Here is a 20,541-nt window from a genome sequence, read left to right as displayed (position 1 = left end):
GTTCATAACTGGGATTAATGGTTTGCAATTTTCAGTTACTTAGACGTGGGGTCTCCAAGAGATGGCTTTTTGCAGAGTAGAATATGGCTCTCTGTGGGATTACAGAAGTTTCTTCTCTTCCTACTTCCTTTTCTGTCATCACCCCTCCCTACCCCCATCGATGTTGCTGATGTTCTCCTCGATTATGTAAAACACTTTCCCTTCATTGGAACAGATCTTTTTTCTCATAACCTGTCATTGCATTAAAGTGCTTTGGGGACTGTGAATTGCTGTGTAAAAATGGTGAGATTACCCACTGCTTTGTTCTGGGGGAGTGGTTTCCTCTGGACCTAAGAGCAGAAACCTACACAGGGAAGGCTGCTTGCTGATGGCCTGGCAGCGTTTTTGCCTCCCTGCGCGTCCACGTTTGTACTGCAGTGACTGGGGACCAGCTCTGTGGGCATGGCAAGAAGCCAGGGCTGGAGCGAACTGTGTGCAGAGCCCACCCTCTCTTTGCACTTAGTGCTTCTCTGGTCTACTGTCCATCTTTCCCTCTTGCTTCTTGTCTCCTTTTCTAAAGAAATGGTGTCTGTGATTTTTAAAATATGCAAAATACAGAGAGGGTTCCTATTCAGTGACTTCTTGTTTCCCTTCTCAGGATCTTCAGTGAAGTCTAGAGACTGACACTCTGCATCTGTTCTCTCCAACCCAGAAAAGCAAACCCAATAACCTGTGCAGCTCAGTCATTCCTTCCTTCTTTCTTTCCTTCCTTCCTTCCTTCCTCCCTTCCTTCCTACCTACCTACAATGAAATTAGGCCATTTGTATTTTCAGTGACTCAGAGTACAGCGTGGGGGAGGGGAACGGACACACCCCAGGGATCCTCCAAGGGGCTGAGGTCAAGCCTTGGAGGACAGGGTTTCTTTTTTTTCAATGAAAAATTTTCCATGACCATTGGAGAATATGCCCACCTGGAGAGTCCCTGCCAGTGGTGGACACCAAGAATGGGGGGCCTTGACCTAGCCGTCAGTTGAGCTGGGACAAAAAAAAAAAGAAAGAAAGAAAGAAAAGAAATAACAATGCATAAGGGATCTCAAGGGTATGCAGACATCTCCACACCAAGGAAACTTTCTGCCTTTACCATTTTTCATGCCAGGTTTCCATTTAGACATTATTTATATTGAGGCTCTTTATTTCTCTATAAGCTTGAATTTCACAAGCCATACTCTTGTCCTTCTCTCAAATGATTTATATTCTTCTCTCTTAATATGCAGAGCATAACTCCTTTAGTGTAGCAACTTCAATCTGTTGCAATAAGTGATTCATATGTATTTGTTCATTCCTTTGCAGCTCTGAAGAGACTTATATGGCTTTGGTTTAAGATGAAAGCATCCAAGACACAACTATTGGCCACTATTATGGCCAATTTGTGTTAGATTCTTGTTTTGCAGTATCTTGATACTGGCACATACAAAAACACTGGAGATTTTGCAATATATCTTCCTTTATTAACCTCTAGAATCCTATGGAATGTGGAATGTCTGTTGTAAGCACTGTAAACATTTAAACTTAATGTTATTAAATGGATTTTCTTTTTTAACTTTGATTATGGTGTAAAACAAAAAATTCCTATCTGCTGTCCGTGTCCTATCATTTAGGGAACTATTATCATAACTTGTATTTATTTTTTAGATTTTTTTTTAATAAGAAACCTTTCTATAAGACCAGACTTAGCTCTTTAAGATAATAAAATGTATAATAAAGCTTACACAGTATGTTTTGAGTAGTTGAACTTGTGCATTGCTTATAACCTCTCAGATCATAATTATGTTGATTTTTAAGGAAAGAGGAAAGCTTTTTAGTCCCATCAGTATTCTGATTACTTATTTTTGGTCGACCTGTTAGTGAAAAATAATTTTCAGAAGCATTTAAAATCAATACAAAGAAAAAGAGACATAAAAATAGTCTGCTCCTGTATGCACTTTGAGACTAAGACAAAGAAGAAAAAGAAAAATATTTCTTTCACTGAATTAATTAAAATAGCTACATTTTAAATAAGGGACAGTGAAATCATTATTATTTGTTGTCAGTCTTGAAAAATGGTCTGAGTTTGAAATAAGGAACGGAAAACTGGGCTCTCTTCACAAGTCTCCCCTCTCCCTCACTGGTGCCCTCAGCCTTAGTTGGGCAAATGTCAGCAGCCAAGCCACTTGTCATCAGCACGTCGTCACTGAGCAGCCATTTTGCTCGTTGTGCTGAGGAATGGAAATAGAGCAAAGTTCTCTAAAACAAAGCCCTCTGCTTACAAAACTCCCATCGCTCCTCTTTGCCTATAAGACAAAGCCTGAACTCCTCAGTACGGTACATATGGCTCTTCATAATCTGGCCCCAAACTGTGCTCCACCTTCCTTTCTCATCATGACTGGTAGTGCACACAGCCTAGACGACGCCAGCCAATCCGAACAAGCTGCAGGTCCACAAAGACACCTTGCATGCTCTTGCTTCGTTGCCTTTACCCACGTGGGTCTCTTGACCTGGAGTGCCTTCCCTGCATTCCCAAATGCCTTCTCGTGTTTGCAGCCTCAACTGAGCTGACGGTCCCGTGTCACCTCCGCTGCAAAGCCTTCCGCAAAGGACAGGCAGAGTTAGGTGTAGCCACGTCATTGCTGTACTCATTTCTAATATAATTCTGCCATATTACTTCACCATTATGCGCCCACAGGGCTTTATTCTTTAGACTGTGGGCACTTTGGCGGCATGGAGGCAGGGACCATCCTTTCCCCTCAGTCGCCTTTGCCTAGCTGCCGAGTCCTGCAGTTGGCCAGTCCTCCTTCCTGAACACTGCACTGCTGTCACCTACGCCAGGGGGCGATCCAAGTGTTCAACACATGCTTGTGAAGGAATGAATAAAAGCGTGAACACCAGAATTACTGACGTAGGGAGAGCACCAGGCCTGCAAATGGCCAGAAGAGAAGACCTACGAGTGTGCTATATAAGCGGTATAACGTGTGGCAGGAAACCAGAGAAGGGAGAAATCCGTTTGAGATGCGATGAACATAGACATGGTAGTATGTTGACCTAAGCCTCCAGGTTCTGATCAGAGGACTGTAGAGGATGGCGTACAGGGTGAGAGGGGAGAGAACGTGGCTCAGGGGACATGCAGAGGAGGGAAGGTGGAAATCAGGCCATCTCTTGACTTACGATCCAAATAAATGCATGGGAACACCCCCTGTGCAGGCCACAGCCCCAGGTATTCCAGTGAGACTCACAGCTCGGAAGGAGGTTGTTCGCTAAGAAAGGGGACACGCTGTGTGATGGAGAGGAGCCTACCAAAATACAACAGGGCCTGCATCAGCTGGCCGTGGCGGGTGGTTGCCCCATAGGGTGACCTGCTCCTGAGCCATGTCCTGACACAGCCCAAGCCCACCCCTGAGGAGGGGAGCTGGAGAACCTTCCTGCCTCCTCTGTCAGTCGTTAGCCAGGCAGCTCTTGCCTTTAAAGTCCATTTTCAGGGAAAGTAGAGCCTCTGCTGTCAAGATGTTCACCGTCTAAAAGTGATTAGAACAAAAGCATTTGTAATTAATGGAAATAATGCACAGATAAAGAAAACTGTTAAAAGAGTGCTACCCTGGTGTTTGCAAATGGGTCATATTTTGGTAAGAAGAGATGGTGGGAGGTGGAAAGATATCCTGGGAAGGCATGGCAGAGGCAGAGGAAAGGAAAGGTGCGGGCCAGACATCTCACCTCACTGGGCCCTTGGTCCTGCCTCTCCGTCCTGGTGCTCCCTGGGGGACACTGAGGAGTCAGGGCCCCATGAGCTCCTAGTCACCAGGGGGCAGAAACACATTATTCGCAGCCTTACAAATCAATCAGCGTTTACAGCATAGATATTTGGTCCGATGAAAATACAGTCACTTAAGTTTTCTTCCCCCTCTTTCTTTTTTCTTGCAGAATCATACGATGACCCAACACAGCAGTTAGTGCAAGTACAGTCTCTCAAGGAGAATGACTTTTGTGGCACAAAAAGGGAACATGTTTTACTCTTTGCACGGAAACTTTCATTGTTAATGTATATTATTCAGAAACATTGTATTGTACCATAAAACTTGTATTATCAAAACTGTTGGATGTTCATGTGTTTGAGCTTTTGAGCACCGGATAGACTCTTTGTATATAAAGTGTTGCACATGTATTATGTCGTCTGATACTAAAATGGTCTTATAAAGACAAGTGGACTTGGGCCCTATTCAGGCAAGTTTAAAAAAAAAAAAGTGAGCAAAATGGCTTAAGAAAAAGTATTTTCAAGGAAGACAGACTAAAACAACTGTGTTACACATGAGACTATTTTGGACTTCCTTTTATTTACACTTAAGCCTAGAATTTCTCTTTTGGTATATCAACGGTTAAATCCAAGACTATTTTTTATTGCTGAAGATTCTTGCAAACCATGAAGAGATGTTCTCACAGAACAGACCCCACAGCTGGATAAGGCCCATATATATATTTGTAAGCCTTGCAATGTGACAGGTAGCATCACTATATATGCAATAGTTGTTATGTAGACTGTCAAAGATTTTTTTTTTTTCCTGGATACATTTGAAGCTTTGAGTGTTCAAGGTTTTCCTTAATGATTTCACACAGCCAAATTCTTGAATCAGTTGAACTAACCTGTATGTTACTGTTATTAATGTTTACTCTGCGGTCTGAACCTGGAGATTACTGGAATTGTTTTCCAAGAGGAAATAAATTCAGTTTACCATTAGGTATGAGTGTATTTGTGTGTTTTCTTTTTCTAGTTACTCTACCATTAAAAAAGAAAGAAAAAAAAGAAAAGAAAACTAATTGCCTGCACCCTTGGAAATGAAATCTGCTCTTGAGCATATCACAGGCGTAAAGTAACCTCAATCATATTTAACCTTTTCACACTGGGCCAAATGCAGCTGGGAGGATATCCATCACACTGCATAGGGAAGGAATCAGACCCAATGTTCTTCTCCTCTCTTGGATACTACCAGGTCACATTGTACTGGAAGATTCTGACATCACAGATGGATGTGATAGCTGTTTTCTGCATAATTTGCAGCCCAATTCATGTCATGCTGTGCAAATCTGAACTCAAAGTAGATGGCTGCAATTTGAGAGGCAGTTTGGCTTATGTGTACTTAAGAAGCAGCTTTGTTCATTCAGAAGACAAAGCACAGAGCAGGGAGCAGAGTGGCTGTTAGTTCTAGCCCTGGTGTGACTCCCAGTGTGGTCTTCTCCAGACCACTCCACCTCCCAGCCTTGGTTCCCCAGCCACGGGAGGTAACGCAGCGTGGTCATCGCGCACGCGTGTCCATGGAAGATTGCTAGCACCAGTGGCTGCCACGAAATGGTGACGGACTAGGACCTTTCATTTCAAAGGGGTTTTTTTGTTTGTTTGCTTGTTTGTTTATTTGTTTGTTTTTAAAGAAGAGAATAGCCATGTGTAAATTAAGGCCTGATATACATGTTTAGTCAAATCGGTAAGTATATACCTCATATTAATGGACAGCTTTCAAACATATCATGCTTAAAATATTTCATTCGCTTAGACTCTTAACTTCTTTGAAATTCTGAGGGCCTCAAGCAGATCTTTAAACCATAAACAAGCGAGAATCCTCACAGCACTTTTTTGGTGGGGAACTGAAGTGTGGACCAATTCATTTCCTTGTGACTGCCTGTCGCCAGGGGACCCTTGAAAGAAACCCAGATTACCAGCACCGCAGGTGTAATCCTCAGCCCGTGGGTCTCAAGCCTCAGCCTGCGTCAGGATTGCTTGGAGGGCTTGTTCCATCCCAGGATGCTGGACCCAACACCCAGAACTGTGATTCTGCCCACTGGGCTGGGGCTCAAATTTTTGCAATTCTAAGAAGTTCCTGTGTTGCTTATGCTCCTTGTGTGGGAGCCACACTGAGAACCACTGCTCACCCCATTTTCAAGTTAGTTGGGTGCATTAAATGTGAATAGCCATGCAAAGTGCTGGCAAATTATACTACTTTTGTTACCAATAAAAAAAAAGCGTTAACAAATTTTAAAATTATTCAGAAATAAGTTCTTCGTAGTGATTAAAGTGCATGTGTTCTCGTGTGTGTGTGTGTGTGTGTGTGTGTGTGTGTGTGTGTGTGTGTAGTTTTTTAATGCTAGGAGACCTACATCTATACATTTTACAATGGATTGCCAGCATGCTATTTAATTAAAAAGCTTTTTCACCACCTACATAAATAATGAAGTATGCTGAGAATATGCAAGTACATTCATAATTAAAATACTCAGCAATATATTTAAAAAATTAAGATCTCTGGTCTATTCACGGATTTTTGCATTTAAAATGAAATAACCACACTTAATGATTTTTTAAAAAGCTTTAAAACTTCTGATTATTAATGAGCAGGCTATATTTCACTAAAAGTACGCTGCTCTTCATTTCACGGAAAGCAGGTGACGGTGTTCTCGGGGGGTGGGTCCCAAGTTACCTAGAACAGCATTGCCTCTCAGAGACTCCCCAGACTGCTCAGCAGCCCCAGGAGCTGGAATTCTCAGAGGCTGGTGCTTAGCGCTCTCTTGGAGGCCGCTGTATGGCTGGCCATGGCGCTCTGTCTAAACACACTCAGCTCAGCCTCATCCCAGACAAAGCTGGAGGTCAAAGGGGTTGACCCTTGTTGGCTCCGTATGCCTGGCTGATCGGCCCTTCCTTATAAACAACCGTTCTTTGGGTCATAAATACTGAACAGTGTGTGGAACACTCATTCCTTCCTTTGCTTGTTACATTGTTTATATGTATGCCCTATTTCAGTCGCTAAGAATAAAAGACAAAGATGAACAAAATGCTACCAGGAAAATCAGCATTATGCAGAGGGGAGTAAATATACTCAAGCATTTGTCTTGTGCTTTAATTTTGGTTTTGAATGCATTTTTAGCATTGACTCTGGGCTTCCTGGTAGTAAAGTTCTTAAAAAGAAGTGGGGGTGGGGGGGGCAGCAAAGCATATACCACTTCCTTAAGAGATAATATTTTTTCCTAGCACTAATTCCAAAAAAAGAATTCTTCAAGGCCTTATGCATAGGCAGGTGGCCAGTACAATGGCCACTATTCCTGACCACAGCTTTATGATCTAATGCAGTGGCTGTCATATCATGCTATCCGTGAGTAGAGGCCAGAGGTCTGAGGTCTGCTAACGATCCTAAAATACACGGGACTGGTCCCCAGAACAAAGAATGATCCGGCCCCAAATGTCAATAGTTCTGAGGTTGAGAAACTGCTCTAATGTGAAGTTGTGTATGATTTTTCAAGGACATTTTTACATTGGAATCACCTGGGGAACTTTGAAAACTCTTACTGCCTGACTCCCACCCTGAGAGGTTCTGACTTAATTTGTGTAGAGTGCAAACCGGGCATCAAAAGTGCCCCAGTTTGAGTGTAGCCTCTCTTGAGAACCACTGGCCAGTAACATTCGTAGGCAAGTGTACTGGATTCAAGACTAGAAATCTGAAAACCACATCCAGACATAGCTAAGCAGTGGGGGCCTCAGACTCTCTTCCCTTGACGTTACCTTTTACAACTCGGCATTTAATGATTATTTTCACTCTAACGTAAGAACCAATATCAAGTTTGGACGGAAGCGGGGAAAAGAGGAACATGACCCAGAACCCCACCACCCTGACACCTGGTCCAGGATTACAAATACAGTGAGTGAGAAATCTGGCGCAGTGGGGACCCTGGCAAGCCAGAGAACAAAGGCTCCGTCACCTGCCTAACCTGTTGCCTGCAGGGAAAGCAGCCAGCCAAGGCAGCTTGCTCGGTGTCTCGGGGGAAGCCAGGGGTCCGGGTGGTTCTGCGCCATGCGCCAATCTTTCACTGTTGGCAGTCTACTCCATCTTTTGTTCAAACCCTGCTGCCCCCACTGTGTGGGCCATCTGAGAGAGACTTTCAGGCCAGGGCCGACTTAGATTGCTGGTTTTGATCTCTGGCATCCACCATTATTTTTTTCTAATTATTCTCATTCCAGGCTATTTTAAATGTTTGTTTAAAAATAATTGTATGATTATTATATATAAAATTTTGGGTTGTGCTTTGTTTTAAATCAGCATCACAGGCAGTTTTGAAGGTGCTCTGTAGACTTCATGTTTTAGTTGTTTCTGGTCGAGCAGTGGTCCACCAAGTGGATGCGTTCTCTATAAGCCCACACCTGTTCCTGGGCACTTAGATTTCAGATGGATTTTCTTAATGATGAAGGATAACAAATAGTAGAAAGTCAATATTCTCAGTTGCAAGTCAGACATGCTAGTTCTATGTTGCTAATGCAGGACTGGTTAATATGCTTTGGAAATCATGCAAATGGGTGGTAGGATTGACATTCTCCTTTGAAAGTTGGTAAGCATAGCCAGTGTTCCTGGCCAGACAGGAGGTCCAGGCACCAGAGATGGCTTCTAGGCATCCCCCCGCAGGTGGGGTAGGCTCCTTGGAGCAGTGCTGAGTCTTTCCCTAATCCAGAACTTGGACTAGGACTCGGACCTTCAAGTTCCACCCTATAGAGCATGGCAACCCTGCTTTGGTGTCTGCTGGGGTGAAATACTGCAGAGAACCCTTGAGAAAGGAAGTTTGAGACTCCAGATCCCACTCGAGAACACCTGCAAACGCTTCTCCACTTAGCTTCCGCAGGCCAGAGCCTCTTACCATCTCCCTTGTGTGGAGGGAACTCTACCAAAGGTACTGCAAGCTCCTAGAGTTCAAGAAAGAGGAATGATTTAGGGTAAAATGGCCCAGCATGGGTTTCTGGCAGAATCCCAAAGCTCAGGTTTGGTTGGCACTGCACTCCTGGGTGAGTGTCTCTGGAGGCTGAGGAGTAGCCACGACCAACTCCGCCAGATTCCTCTGTAATGAAGTCAGCTGTCAACTCCTTGGGGGCAAAATCACAGAGCCCCTTTATTTCCAAGCAGGTGTTGCAGCATATTAAAGGTTGCGTTCCATCTTGTGCTCACATCCTGAATGAGCCAGTTTGCAGGCAAGCTCACTTCTTTCTGCAAAGAGGGAAACTTGGCAATGGTGAAGGCTGAGTACTTAAATGGCAATCAACTTCTGGCTCATATCAATTAATTCCTTCATGGACTTCTGCCTAAGTATAGCATCTTGAATTCCCAGCTGCGGAGACTATGAAAAACAGCCCAAGCAACACATGCCACAATCTAGCGGAGGGCACACCGGTGAAATGATGATGATGGGTGATGCCATTTCAGGGCAACAATGGATGCCTATCTGGGGTTCTCTGTTTACCTGCAGAATACAGAGCAAGACATACACCCCTTTCTGTCCGTGGCAAATTCTTAACAAACAAACAAACCAAAAAGAAACCTACTATGCCTAAGTGAAATCATTCTGAGGGGAATCACCTCGTGTTGGCTTTAAAATATCCAGATCCAAAGTGACCTCAAGACATGGAAGCAAAATGGGGAGTAGGAAATCAGAGAAGGGCTTTGTTGTCATTCAGACATCCAGGAAAAGCTTTTCAAAAAATTGTCCTCATCCTAAGGAAACTGGCAGATTCCTTTTAATCTTCCTGTCACGTGAAGAAGCATCCTGATCAAGAGCTGCATACAGAGTGGGGGTGAGTATTGGTAGTTCTGTATGAGATTTGGCAATTCTTTAATTCAAATTCTCAATGCGGACTACAGCCCAGACCATGACATCTACATGGAGATGTGAATTTCAAGTGCCTCGTATCTCAGGTGGGTTGTCCTACTCTAATGATCTCATTATGGAGCTATCACCCAGGTATAACCAATGAAAATTAAGGTCACCTGGCACGGGCAAAGTCATTTTTCGTCCCTTGCATATGTAATACCCCTGGCTTGTCTCCCTCTCCACTCTCCTTTCCCAAGTCAGAGGAAGAGTTTAACTGCATTTTTCAGGAGACAAAACCTTTGGTTCTCTAAGGGTCATGCACTGTCCAACATGGTAGCCACTAGCTGTTTAAATACGTGGCTATTTAGATCTCAATCAATTTAAATGAAGCAAAATAAATAATACAGTTTCTCAGTCTTACTGGGAACATTTCAAGTGTTCAGTTGCCACACGGGCCTAGTGACTGTCATGTAGAAGAGCATACCAGTGGAGCTTTTGCACCATGGAAAGTTCTGTTGGGCAGCCCAACAATTCTAACCCACCCCTCCTACGTCCTTTGACCCCTTTCATGTACAGAGGCCCCTCTTTCTCTAGCTCCTTTAATATCTCCCTCCTATCTACATACTGTCCCCTGTCTTTAAATATGTGCACAGATTTCCCCTCTTTAATCTTTTTTCTTGACCCTGAAACCTCCTCACAAGACTGTTTTATTTATTTCCTTCATTTTCTTCCAAATTTCTCAAGTCTGTGGTCTGTCCCCACATCCTCCATTTCCTTCCCACTGACTCACTCCTTCTTCACCTGCAGTCTGGCTTCTGTCAATATCCTTTTACTAAGAATGTCTTCCCAAGGTCGCCAGTGGCCTTCTCATCACCTAATCTTTCTGGGTTTTTTCTCCTAGTCTTCATTCTACTCTGCCTTTCAATAATTTAGACCATCAGTCACCAGGACCCATGCTCTCGCTTGGCAGTATTTCTTATGTTTATTCTTTCCTTTCTATTTCCAATGACAGGACTCTAGGGAGACCCTTTTCATCTCCTTACCTCTGGTCTCTCTTCTCTCTAATCCTTCTTGTATATGGCCACCATGTTAATCTTTATAAAACACTTATTTCACATCATTTCCTCATTCAACAAATACCAATGACTCCCAGAGTAATGTAGTGAAAAAGGGCACAGTTTAAATGGAGTTTGAATCTTTTTCTGCCACTTACTAGCTGTGTAGCCTAGACCAACTTATTTTGCTTTTCTGAAACTTCTCTTTCCTTCAAGGGTCAGTGTACTTACAAGTTATTGTAGGATGTTTGCTGATATTATTATCAACAGTTAAAAATACCTGAAACACATTGGATGCCCTATATAGGAAATTGTTGCTTTAGGTATTACACTTATTTAATCCAGGCTCTTTTTATGTTGATTCTAGAATCACTGCTTTTTTTCCATTGTACCTCTTACCACTCTGATTCCCTCATATCACTCCTTTATAGTCTTTCTGGAAAAAAACCCACCACTTTTACCATCTCTCCTGCTTATGAAAATCTGGAGTGATAGTCTGTTATCTTCCACAAAGATTTATTTCTTTGACTTTCAAGTGTTTTCATCTTGCCCAACCACTGACCAGTCTTATACTTCATCTAGCTTAAACCTATGTCAGTCAGTCAAGCTAAATCACTCTCCTTTATACATCTTCATTCATTTTTGTTGTTGTTGTTGTTGTTCACTTCTATCTATTTCCACTCTTTTCACACTGTGCCTTCTTTCTCTCCACTTACCTCAGTCCTGCTCAGTCTTCTCGTCAAAGACCAAGACCCTCTTCCTCCATAAATCTGCTCTAATCTGCACCACCATCTCCTTTCTCGAAATTTCTATCGCGTTAACAACCTAGCTTAACAGTTAAAGGCTTCCTTGAAAACCAGTTTTTGTGGTCCTACAGTAGCTGGATTGTAAATCTTCCAAGGATGGTGAATTTGCTCTCTGTATGTTTTGTTCGCCCACCGTCAGTGATAGCACCTCAGAGAAGTTCAATTAAGTTCCATTGATAAATCAGTAGCTTGACTACAATCCTCCGTCCATCTTAGTTCAACATACACATGCTGTTTTTCTACTCTGTGCCTCGTACAAAGGATGAGAGGGAAAGACAAGATCCCTCTCCCCAGGCACTCCCCATTATAATTGTCCAAATACTCCATCTCAGCCTTTTTTCTTCATCCCTCAGTTGCCACCGTCCTCATTAACCAGATGAGGAAGGGCATCAGGACGTAGGTCAAAATGGCCTAGATTCGTAGCCACGAAACAACGTTGGTGTTGGATGCCCAAAATGCCTCCCTGTTTGATCTCTGTTATGATAGTGATTTCAGTGAATGTGTTTGGCTCCCAAATCCTGCAATCAGCTGTTCCTGAACAATCGGCAGCACGCTGTGGTCCACACCAGACTGACCAAAATCATCTCTCTGTCATTAATGGAGTCTTGCACTAGAAATGGCAAATGCTGTGCATATTCAAAATGAAGGTTAAAGCAGCGTTCAAAGCAATCTACAAAGGTACCAGATCCATATGTAAATCTAAGTTGCAGCCCATTCCTTTCTTAAAGCAACAAAGATGTTGGCTGTGATTACAGATAATAAGAGCTTTCCTTCTGATGAAACGGGTATATACTGAACTAAGCATACACTATATTCCCTTGACAAATATATTTATACTCAACTCAAAACATGGAGAGAAAAGAAAATGTCAATAGTTGACAGCTTCTTGGCCTATGGGGTATAATCCAGGAGCATAATAAATTCGTTTAAGCTTGGTGTTGAATAAATGCATTTAGGCCTGTGCTTTTTTTTTTTTTTTTTTTTTTTTTGGCCTTTTCTCCAACACATTGTTTGAATACAGTGTCATGTTTTGCTGTGTTGCAGTCCTAGTGTTGTCAGCAGAGGCACGAACCAAGTTAATCCTTTGGGTCAAACCTGGGATAATTTTCCCTAATAATTAAAAATAGGAATGAGAAAAAGATACCATGTAGGAAAATAACTTATTGCCAAATGATGGTGGATAACTAGTTCACACTGAAAAATATGCCTCAAGAATGTCGGCCGCTGGGAGGTTACAAAGTCCAAAATAGATGAATTTCCACAGAAGATCTTAATCATGCTGATAAAGGGATGAATAAGCAGAGTAGAGAGGATGTAAAACACATAAAAAGCCACCTTTGTTTAGAAGCTAGATACTGCTCCTTTCTCCTCATAAATATATTTCTCATCTCAGCCAAATCTGATGTGAAGATATGTTCCTTATCACCGGCAGATCTCACAAGATATCAAACATTTCAGACTTTGCATGTGAAAGCATGACATATTGGTTAAGACTGAAAATAGCATGTTTCTGGTAGAGTTCAAGTATATAAGAAATACTACACCCCACTGTTTTTGTAAATGCCAGAGTTCCATTGAGTCGAGACAGATGGTAGCAGGCAAAGATGCAATCTTATAATCAAAAGCTAAAATATGTCAAAAATATGTTAGCAAGCAAAATATAGCAGATTACTAGCTTCTCATGTCATGACAGCTTGCAAAACATGTTAGGATGTTGAATCTCTAGTTATGTAAATAAAGGAAGTGTAAACAGAGCAGCAGCAAATGGTGTGAGAGCTCATGTACTGACTGTCCCTTCGCTGCATTTCGGGGAAAGAGAGAGTCAAACAGTCACAAGAAACCTCAGATGGACAGTAAGAAGTCCCTGGTATCAAGTGTGGGGATCCATTTTCCTTCCATGAATAACAAGTTTCTCTGTGATACCTAAAAGCGGTTTAGCTAAATTACAGGAGGCATTCAAACTTTCCAGAGAGAATTGTAAGGATTCCATTGAGAATTATCATGCCATTTAGCTTTAAGAAACAAGAGGATGAGTATTATTTTGTGAAAACTTAAAGTACCCAAGGTTTTCTGTATGTCAGTTTCATTCCAAGTAGGCTTCTTTGATCACAGGATGGCAAGGCTTGGATGCTTCTGGAGAATAAGCTTGACCACAGGTCAGCCCTGGGTTTCTTATTGTCTTGGCTAATTTTTGATCGGGGTTGTGGAGAGTGAAGGCAATGCAATCACGATTCGGGGAAAATAGAGATACTTTTGTCGAACCCCTGCTATGGACCAGGTGCTACACAGCTGTCATATCAAATCAGACCTCTTAGCCTCTTGAAATGGAGAGAAGATCGCTTTGACTAGTCCTTGCCTAATGGAAGTTCAAATCTGACCTCCTCCCAACTCCTTCCCTTCCTCCTTCTGCAGTTAGGGAATCCAGGGGTGGGAAGAAGGTTGTAGGGAGCGGGTTTTATGTTCTCCTGCCAGCATTTCCACCTCTGGCTCTGCAGTCCCATTTTAACACAGGCTGTCTCTCTGGTCCACACTATAACAAAGACACAAAGGTCAGTCTGATTTTTCACTCTCCAGTTGGGGAAATCTTAATGTACCAGAGAGAATGCTACGTTTTAGAGCAAGAAATATTTTGATAAGCTACTAGTGTTGGGGGATGAGGGATCAGGGTCTGTGCATATGATAATTAAACGTCTGGATATAAGACAGAAACGGAATTTGTGCTGTTTTGGAGGAGAAGCCAGCTAGACTAGGCTCTGCATTGGAGAAGAAAGGACCAGAATAGGCCACAACCCCAGTGTGCGGCTGCCAGTAAGGACTATAGAGATCAGAAGTGTCTGATGCATATTTCTAAGTTTTGTTTTGTTGGTTTGGTTCTTATGGAGGACTGGACAAGGCAAACCTCCTCTGCTGTCTTCTCCAGAAAATACTCAGGAAGGCACATGGCTCACTAGTGCCTCTGGTGAGTGGATTCTTCACTTAGAGCTCACACAGGTGCCGAGTCCTGTTTCTGCCTCATGCAAAGAGAAAATACACACATAGACAGGAGCTGGAGAACAAGGGAATGTCTGGCATCTATGTCAAATTACCCACAACAAGTAGCACTCTTGAAAAAGCACTCCCAAGAAGAGTAAATGTACTGGGAGTGTGAGTTGTGTGGTAGAGAAGTGGCTGGTATTGCAGCTGCTCAATTTCCAATGGTCATTAACACCCAGCTCCTGACGTGTCCTCAGCCAACTGCCTGGGAAGTTCATGGCTGCTCCCCACCTCACACCATCCCCCACCTTCTCTCTTCTCCACTCTTTCCAACCTTCCTTCTTCCCCTCACATGAGCAAAAGCTAGTTCTTCCAATTGGCTTGTGGATGCTCATTTTTGTCGTTTTGCTTTTTGCAGATGTGTTTACCCTCAGAGTGTCTACCCCAAGAGGCTCAACTAAGAATTTTTATACAAAGTTCTGTCCCTATGAGAAATTCTGGTGCGAGGTGTTAAAATAACAAATTGGGCACCTGAACTACATACGTAGCTCCGTAAGTCCACACAACAGCCATGGAAAATGTGATATCCCCATGTTACAAATGAAAAAAAGTCGGGCTCAGAAAGATAAGGCAACTCGACCAAGGTCTCGTAGCTAAGTGGAGACATGATTCAAAATCAAGAAATGTATGTGAAAAAGGAAGGACGAGAAGTGTGTATTATGTGATACGTATTTATACATTAGTTAAAGCCCAAATTTAGAATTATATCCCTAAATACAGAATAACTCTAAACATTAATTAGCGTCCTATTTGGCATTCCACTGAGGAAAATAATCATTTATAAGATCAAATAAGACCTCTTGACTTCCCTGCAACTATCATTCTGTGTGTGTTGGGGGTGGTGGCAGGGAAGCAAAAGAAAACTGAGGGTGGGCTCCTGCTAATATATGAAATATGCAATTCACACATTCTGGTAAAATTGAAGCAGGTGAACTCTAACTGACAGGAAGTAATGAGTGTAATAAGCCGAAGGAAATACCTCAGTTTAGGCAACCATATGCGTTAGTTAATCGATAGGCGTGTAGAGTTAATGGTCTCACTTTACAATTCACTTGGCCGTTCTTTTCCTAATGTACCTAAGTGGATTTCCCCCCATGGGTGTACCCAAGGTAGGAAATCTTTGGGGGGACTCTTCTCCTGTGAGAAGGGAGGTTCAGGGTCATGTGAGCTCTGAGGGAAACTAAACGGGTAGTTGCTCGTGAGGTCATTATGACTGGAAGGTCGTGTTGTGCAGTCTTAGGTTGCAGTCCTGGTGTGTGATTTGGCACATGGAACAAGCTCTCTGGGCTTGAGTTGCTTTATTTCTAAAATGGAGGAAATGTTCCTTATCATGTAAGGCTATTGTGAAGATTAAATTGAACAGCAGATACAAAGCATCCAACACAATGTCTGCCACGTAGGTGGTCCTCAATACAATTTAATTCCTAGTTATTAGCTGATATTCCTTTAGTCTAGGAGTAACCAAAAGTTTAAGGAACAATTGTTAATTTCATTTACCATCCATTTTTCTAGCAGGTGCCATGCTGGTCACTAGCATTGAGAATAGAATAAGGTACCACCTTTCATCAAATGAGCTCACTAAATGTTGAGAAGACAGAGAACCCACACACAGTGACAACCCACACGAGCAGTGCTCCTTCGGGGTACTGAAAAGGTGCTGTGGGAGTGCAGGGCATGAGGTGTCTACCTGTACATAGGAGTTCAGTGATGGCTTCACAGGGGAAGTGGCAGTAGAAAAATTAGTAAGAGTTTGCTGGTTGTCAAGCCCAGACAGAAGAAACAGCCTGTGCACTAATAAAGATGAATTTCTGTCTTTTGTTGAAATTATCAAAATAAATGTTTCTGTTCACAGAACACAGTTCATGTCACGTTTTCAGAGTCATCAAAGCCGTATGTGGCTAAAGTGTGAATGGAGGAGAGGGCTTAGGTCCTGTCCCTTGCTCTATGAGCTGGACCGAAGCCCTGAGGAGGACAGGGGCTGTGGCTGTCTTGTCCCAATTTTGCCAGCATCCGGCATGGTGCTAGTACATACTGGGTGCCGGGCAGACTTTGTTAAAGAACAAATATGCCACCCACTTTCTGGTCAGGGTGGACCCAGCTGACAGCTAAGAAAGAGTTGATCTGCCTGGGACACATGTCCAGATCTGGCGATTTCTTGTCTCAGTTCAGGCCAATAGTGTAAATTGGTCCTTGGGGAGGCCACTGGGGGTTCCCACAGAAAGACACAGACTGGCCACATGGAATGCAGACAAGTTAACCAGCAAGCCAGCAGCTTTGGTGAGTCCTCAGACAACAAACCCCAGGAGATCAAAGTCCTAGACATGCATAGCAGAGTGGGGGCCAACAGGGTATGAGGGACTGGATTCTAGGAGAAAGAGGGAGCAGTCAAGTTCTATCAATGGAGACTCATGGCTTCAGTGAGCAAAACTGGGTCCATTGTCCCAGGTCCACAGATAGCAGAAAAGATGATTATATACTAAGCCCTACCCACGCTCAGGCTGACCTGTCCACACTTGTGACCAGTCTGGGTCCTGGAAAAGGTATCTGCTTGCCTCGAGGAATGGTTACCAGGGGAGAGGTGGGAAAAGTAAAGAAGGACTCAGGAGGACCAAAAGTGAGACAATAGCTGTCAAGGTTTTCATTGATTGATTTTGGAACACGTAACTGCATATTCGCCACACAAATCTCTGGACCGTAACTTAACTTTCCTTGTTCTATTGTCTACATGCTCTTTCCCTGGGAATCCTGTAGCATTACCAAATATTATGCTTACTAATGGAGTGAGTAAAACATCATCCCATGGCTAATGTTAAATAGCTAAAGGGTGACTGGTGTAGCAAGGTCACGTCACTCATATTACCCTTAGGTGTGCAGGGAACATGTAGCATCATCATTGTCCTATTAATTGATTTCATCATTTTCATGAGCACCCATCTTTCGGGTAGAGATGGGAAAATTACAATTAGATATGGTGCAGTCTAGCAAAGTTAGTCCAATGCAGCCAGTTGAGGGTCTCCTTCGGTAAATACTCAATGTCTCAAGATAAAATTCTCTCAGATTCCGTCTTCATCTCCCTGCTTCTTGAGAAGATGGCATCAGCACACTGAAATGGCAAATAGGCAGAGGAAAAGGTATGGCTGTGAACATAGGTCTAACGCAATGGGGTTATAGGTGGGTATGTTGCCAGAAAGAGGTCTTGGACAACATAAGGGTGAATTGGAGAAATCAGGGGTGGGTTCCTATCTTGTGGATGGCAGGGCATATTCTTGTCAACACAGCCCTTTCTCTTTTTATAAACCATCTGAGAAATCTAGCCCTCTGCTCTGCAGGGTGGTGAGCAATAGAGAGAGGCATCCTATATAAAATACTATGTTTATGCCGATAACGACTCTGACAATTACTACTAATAATAGCACCCAACACTGACGGCTTGCCAGGCATTTTTCTAAGTCCTTTACATATATAAATCATTTAATCTTCACAACAACTCTACCACGTAGGTTCTAATGATTATTCCCGTGAACCTCGGCTAATCATTAGATGTGGCAGTTGCAGAGCAGATATTTTTTTTTCTTTATGTGTAACAGTAAAAATGGGATGGAGTGTGCTCTAGAAATTTTACACTTAAAATAAATGAACCACATTGATTGTTTATTAATACACACCGGGTGCCAGCATTGCGTGAGGCATTGACACATGTGACTAAATCCTGACAACATACCAGGGAAGCAGAAGAAAGATTGATGATGCTAACCTGACAGGAAGTGTCACCATCTGCCTTGGAAAGTTTGTCTCCTCCTCATCCCCAACCTCAGGGCACGGATTTCAGAATAATAGTTTCTGTCTTTAAGGTACTTTTATTTTACGAAACAATTAGGCTAGAATAAGCCAGGTTTAGTTCTTGGCTGGACATGATGGCCAAGGAGATGCCAGTAAGAGTCAGAAAGAGATTTCTTGATGGATTTCACGAGGATACAGAATATAATAGTAGATAAAGTTGGCTTCTTAACGAAGAAACTTTCATGGGCTTAGGTGGAATATCCAAAGCTTCTGAATTTGTAAAGTAGTAAATGGAGGATTATCCTCTTTGATGGGGGACAAACTATCCTCTGGACCCATCCAGATCCGATCACCCCTTTGGGGTCCATTAGGAGTAAACAGTCCATCTTCAAAATGGGTTTTGAATAGAAAGACTTCACTTGGCACTCCAGGTAACTTAATCTTTTAAGTCAGATAATAATAAAAGCTAACGTTTATTGAGCCCTCAAAGAGTGCCAGGCACTGTGCTCATCACATGTCAGGAGCTTTAATTCAGTAGTATTTGTAGTTAGTGTAGGATCAGTCTTGCTGCAAAGCCCTCAAACCTTATTCCCTGGTTCTGAGAACTGCTCTTCTGGTTTGTTTCCCACCTGATACTCCGAGATTTTTATAGGGTCTTCTCTTGCCCCATTCTTCGTAAGCTTGACCTTGAGTGTCTGTAGGGGGCTTCGTTTCCCCACAGATGTGTTTCTGCCTTCCTCTTGCCTGGCCTGGCCCAAGCACCGTCCTGGGACTTGCTGTCAGACCTCCCTGGTGCTCACCATCTTGCTTCTTGGTCTACCTGGTTCTCTGACTACTGCTTGCCCATAGCTTGTGCCTCTAATGGGTCCAGCTGCCTGGACAGGACCTGTTACTCAGGCTGGACTTCCTTGATGGGGCCTGCTTGTACGAATTCCCACCAATCTCTGTGGGCACCGTGAATCCCCACTGGCCAAGCTCTCACCCAGTGCTGCATTTAATTCTGGACTGTCAGAGCATGTCCCACCCAAGGAGTATGTCCAGTTTCTACGTCTTGATACATCCAAGTCTGGTCTTTCTTGCTGCCTTCTGATCTCTAGTTTTATACAAAGGGTACAAATACTTATTCTGGCTTCCCTTTTCCATAGTGAGGAAACTTGACACCCCAGGAAGGAACAATATTGACATGATAATAGTGTGTCCTTCTCTTCACCTTGTTTTTTATTCCTCTCTGCAAAAAAGGGTGATCTTCTTGGTGGGATGGAGAGAAGCTGACAACCATTGGGCCACATTAATCCAGGAGAGAGCGAGGATCTGGCGCTTGGATCTGGCCTTCCTTTGTGTTCCCTGGTCTGTCTGTCCCTGAGCCCCAAGTAGGCTCCCTGCTCCCTGCAGCGCGCTGGTTACATGTCTGATGTGCAGACACAGTTCCTCAGTCCCCACACCAGCTCTCCTTGAAGGAAGCTAGATAGAAGCCGTGCTTTGGTTTTAGGCTAACCAGAAGCTCTGCTTTGAAGAATTATTGGGTCTGCCCAGCTAGAAGAACAACTAATTCTATTTTACTCTTTATCTACTTCCCTGTGATGTTCTGAGTTTTCCAAGATCCTAAAGGCGCAGGATGGAGATTCGATTGGCATTTGTAAACCACCCACAAATGCACTAACCATACCCCATCTTATAGTCTCGGGGTTTTCCTGAGTATATGACTGCCCTCTTCACCTAGAGTATAAGCTCTGAAAGGAGAGACTATGTATTCTACTTTTGTGTGGAGCAGAAAACCGACTGGATAAACCATGGATACAAGCCTTTATGATCATTTCTATAGTGTTCTGTAAGTAGATTCCATAGGCTGTGATTTAAAACCATTTCAGTCACCTGATATTAGTAAAATGAGAGAAAGTGACTTTTCAATAAACAGATAGCCACAGTTTAGTAAGCTACTGCCTAAATAGGTCACCAAAAATAAACCTTCCAAAGGAAGAGCCGCAAAAGGATAAACGATGTCAACCTTTCTCCTTGGCGATGCTGGCTTTCTTCCAGTCAGGCCCAAGTGACCTCAATTACTGACCACAAGTCACTGGAGTTAAATCAAATCTGTCTGCAGTTTGGGTGGCTGGAGCTCTATCCAGGAAAGCTGCCTGCGCTGAAAGGAGATGGACACAAAGCCTGCTGAAATCTATCCAGATAATATCTGAGCTCCCGGCAACAAGGAAATGCCACCACCATCTGCCTCTGTTTGTGATGACCTGGGAA

The 20,541-nt window shown here is 43.1% G+C and overlaps 1 protein-coding gene across 6 annotated transcripts in view; it reads left to right on the top strand.

Moving 5' to 3' along the window:
- Positions 1 to 5,354, top strand: part of ZNF521 (zinc finger protein 521) — a 280,797-nt gene extending 275,443 nt beyond the window's left edge. For 2 of the 6 annotated variants that reach the window (XM_033087527.1, XM_033087526.1), the window contains exon 9: positions 3,930 to 5,354. In XM_033087527.1, coding sequence (XP_032943418.1) covers positions 3,930 to 3,959 — 30 coding nt within the window. In that variant the 3' untranslated portion in view covers positions 3,960 to 5,354. The remainder of the gene's footprint in view (positions 1 to 3,929) is intronic. The other 4 variants (XM_033087530.1, XM_033087529.1, XM_033087528.1 and 1 more) reach the window with 2 other exon arrangements.
- Positions 5,355 to 20,541: the final 15,187 nt, after the last annotated feature.

The sequence above is a fragment of the Rhinolophus ferrumequinum genome, chromosome 19 (genome assembly GCF_004115265.2).
Source record: "Rhinolophus ferrumequinum isolate MPI-CBG mRhiFer1 chromosome 19, mRhiFer1_v1.p, whole genome shotgun sequence".
In the NCBI taxonomy this organism is placed as follows: Eukaryota; Metazoa; Chordata; class Mammalia; order Chiroptera; family Rhinolophidae; genus Rhinolophus; species Rhinolophus ferrumequinum.
Note: the sequence above shows the minus strand (reverse complement) of the source record. Positions and strands in the feature narration are given on the sequence as shown.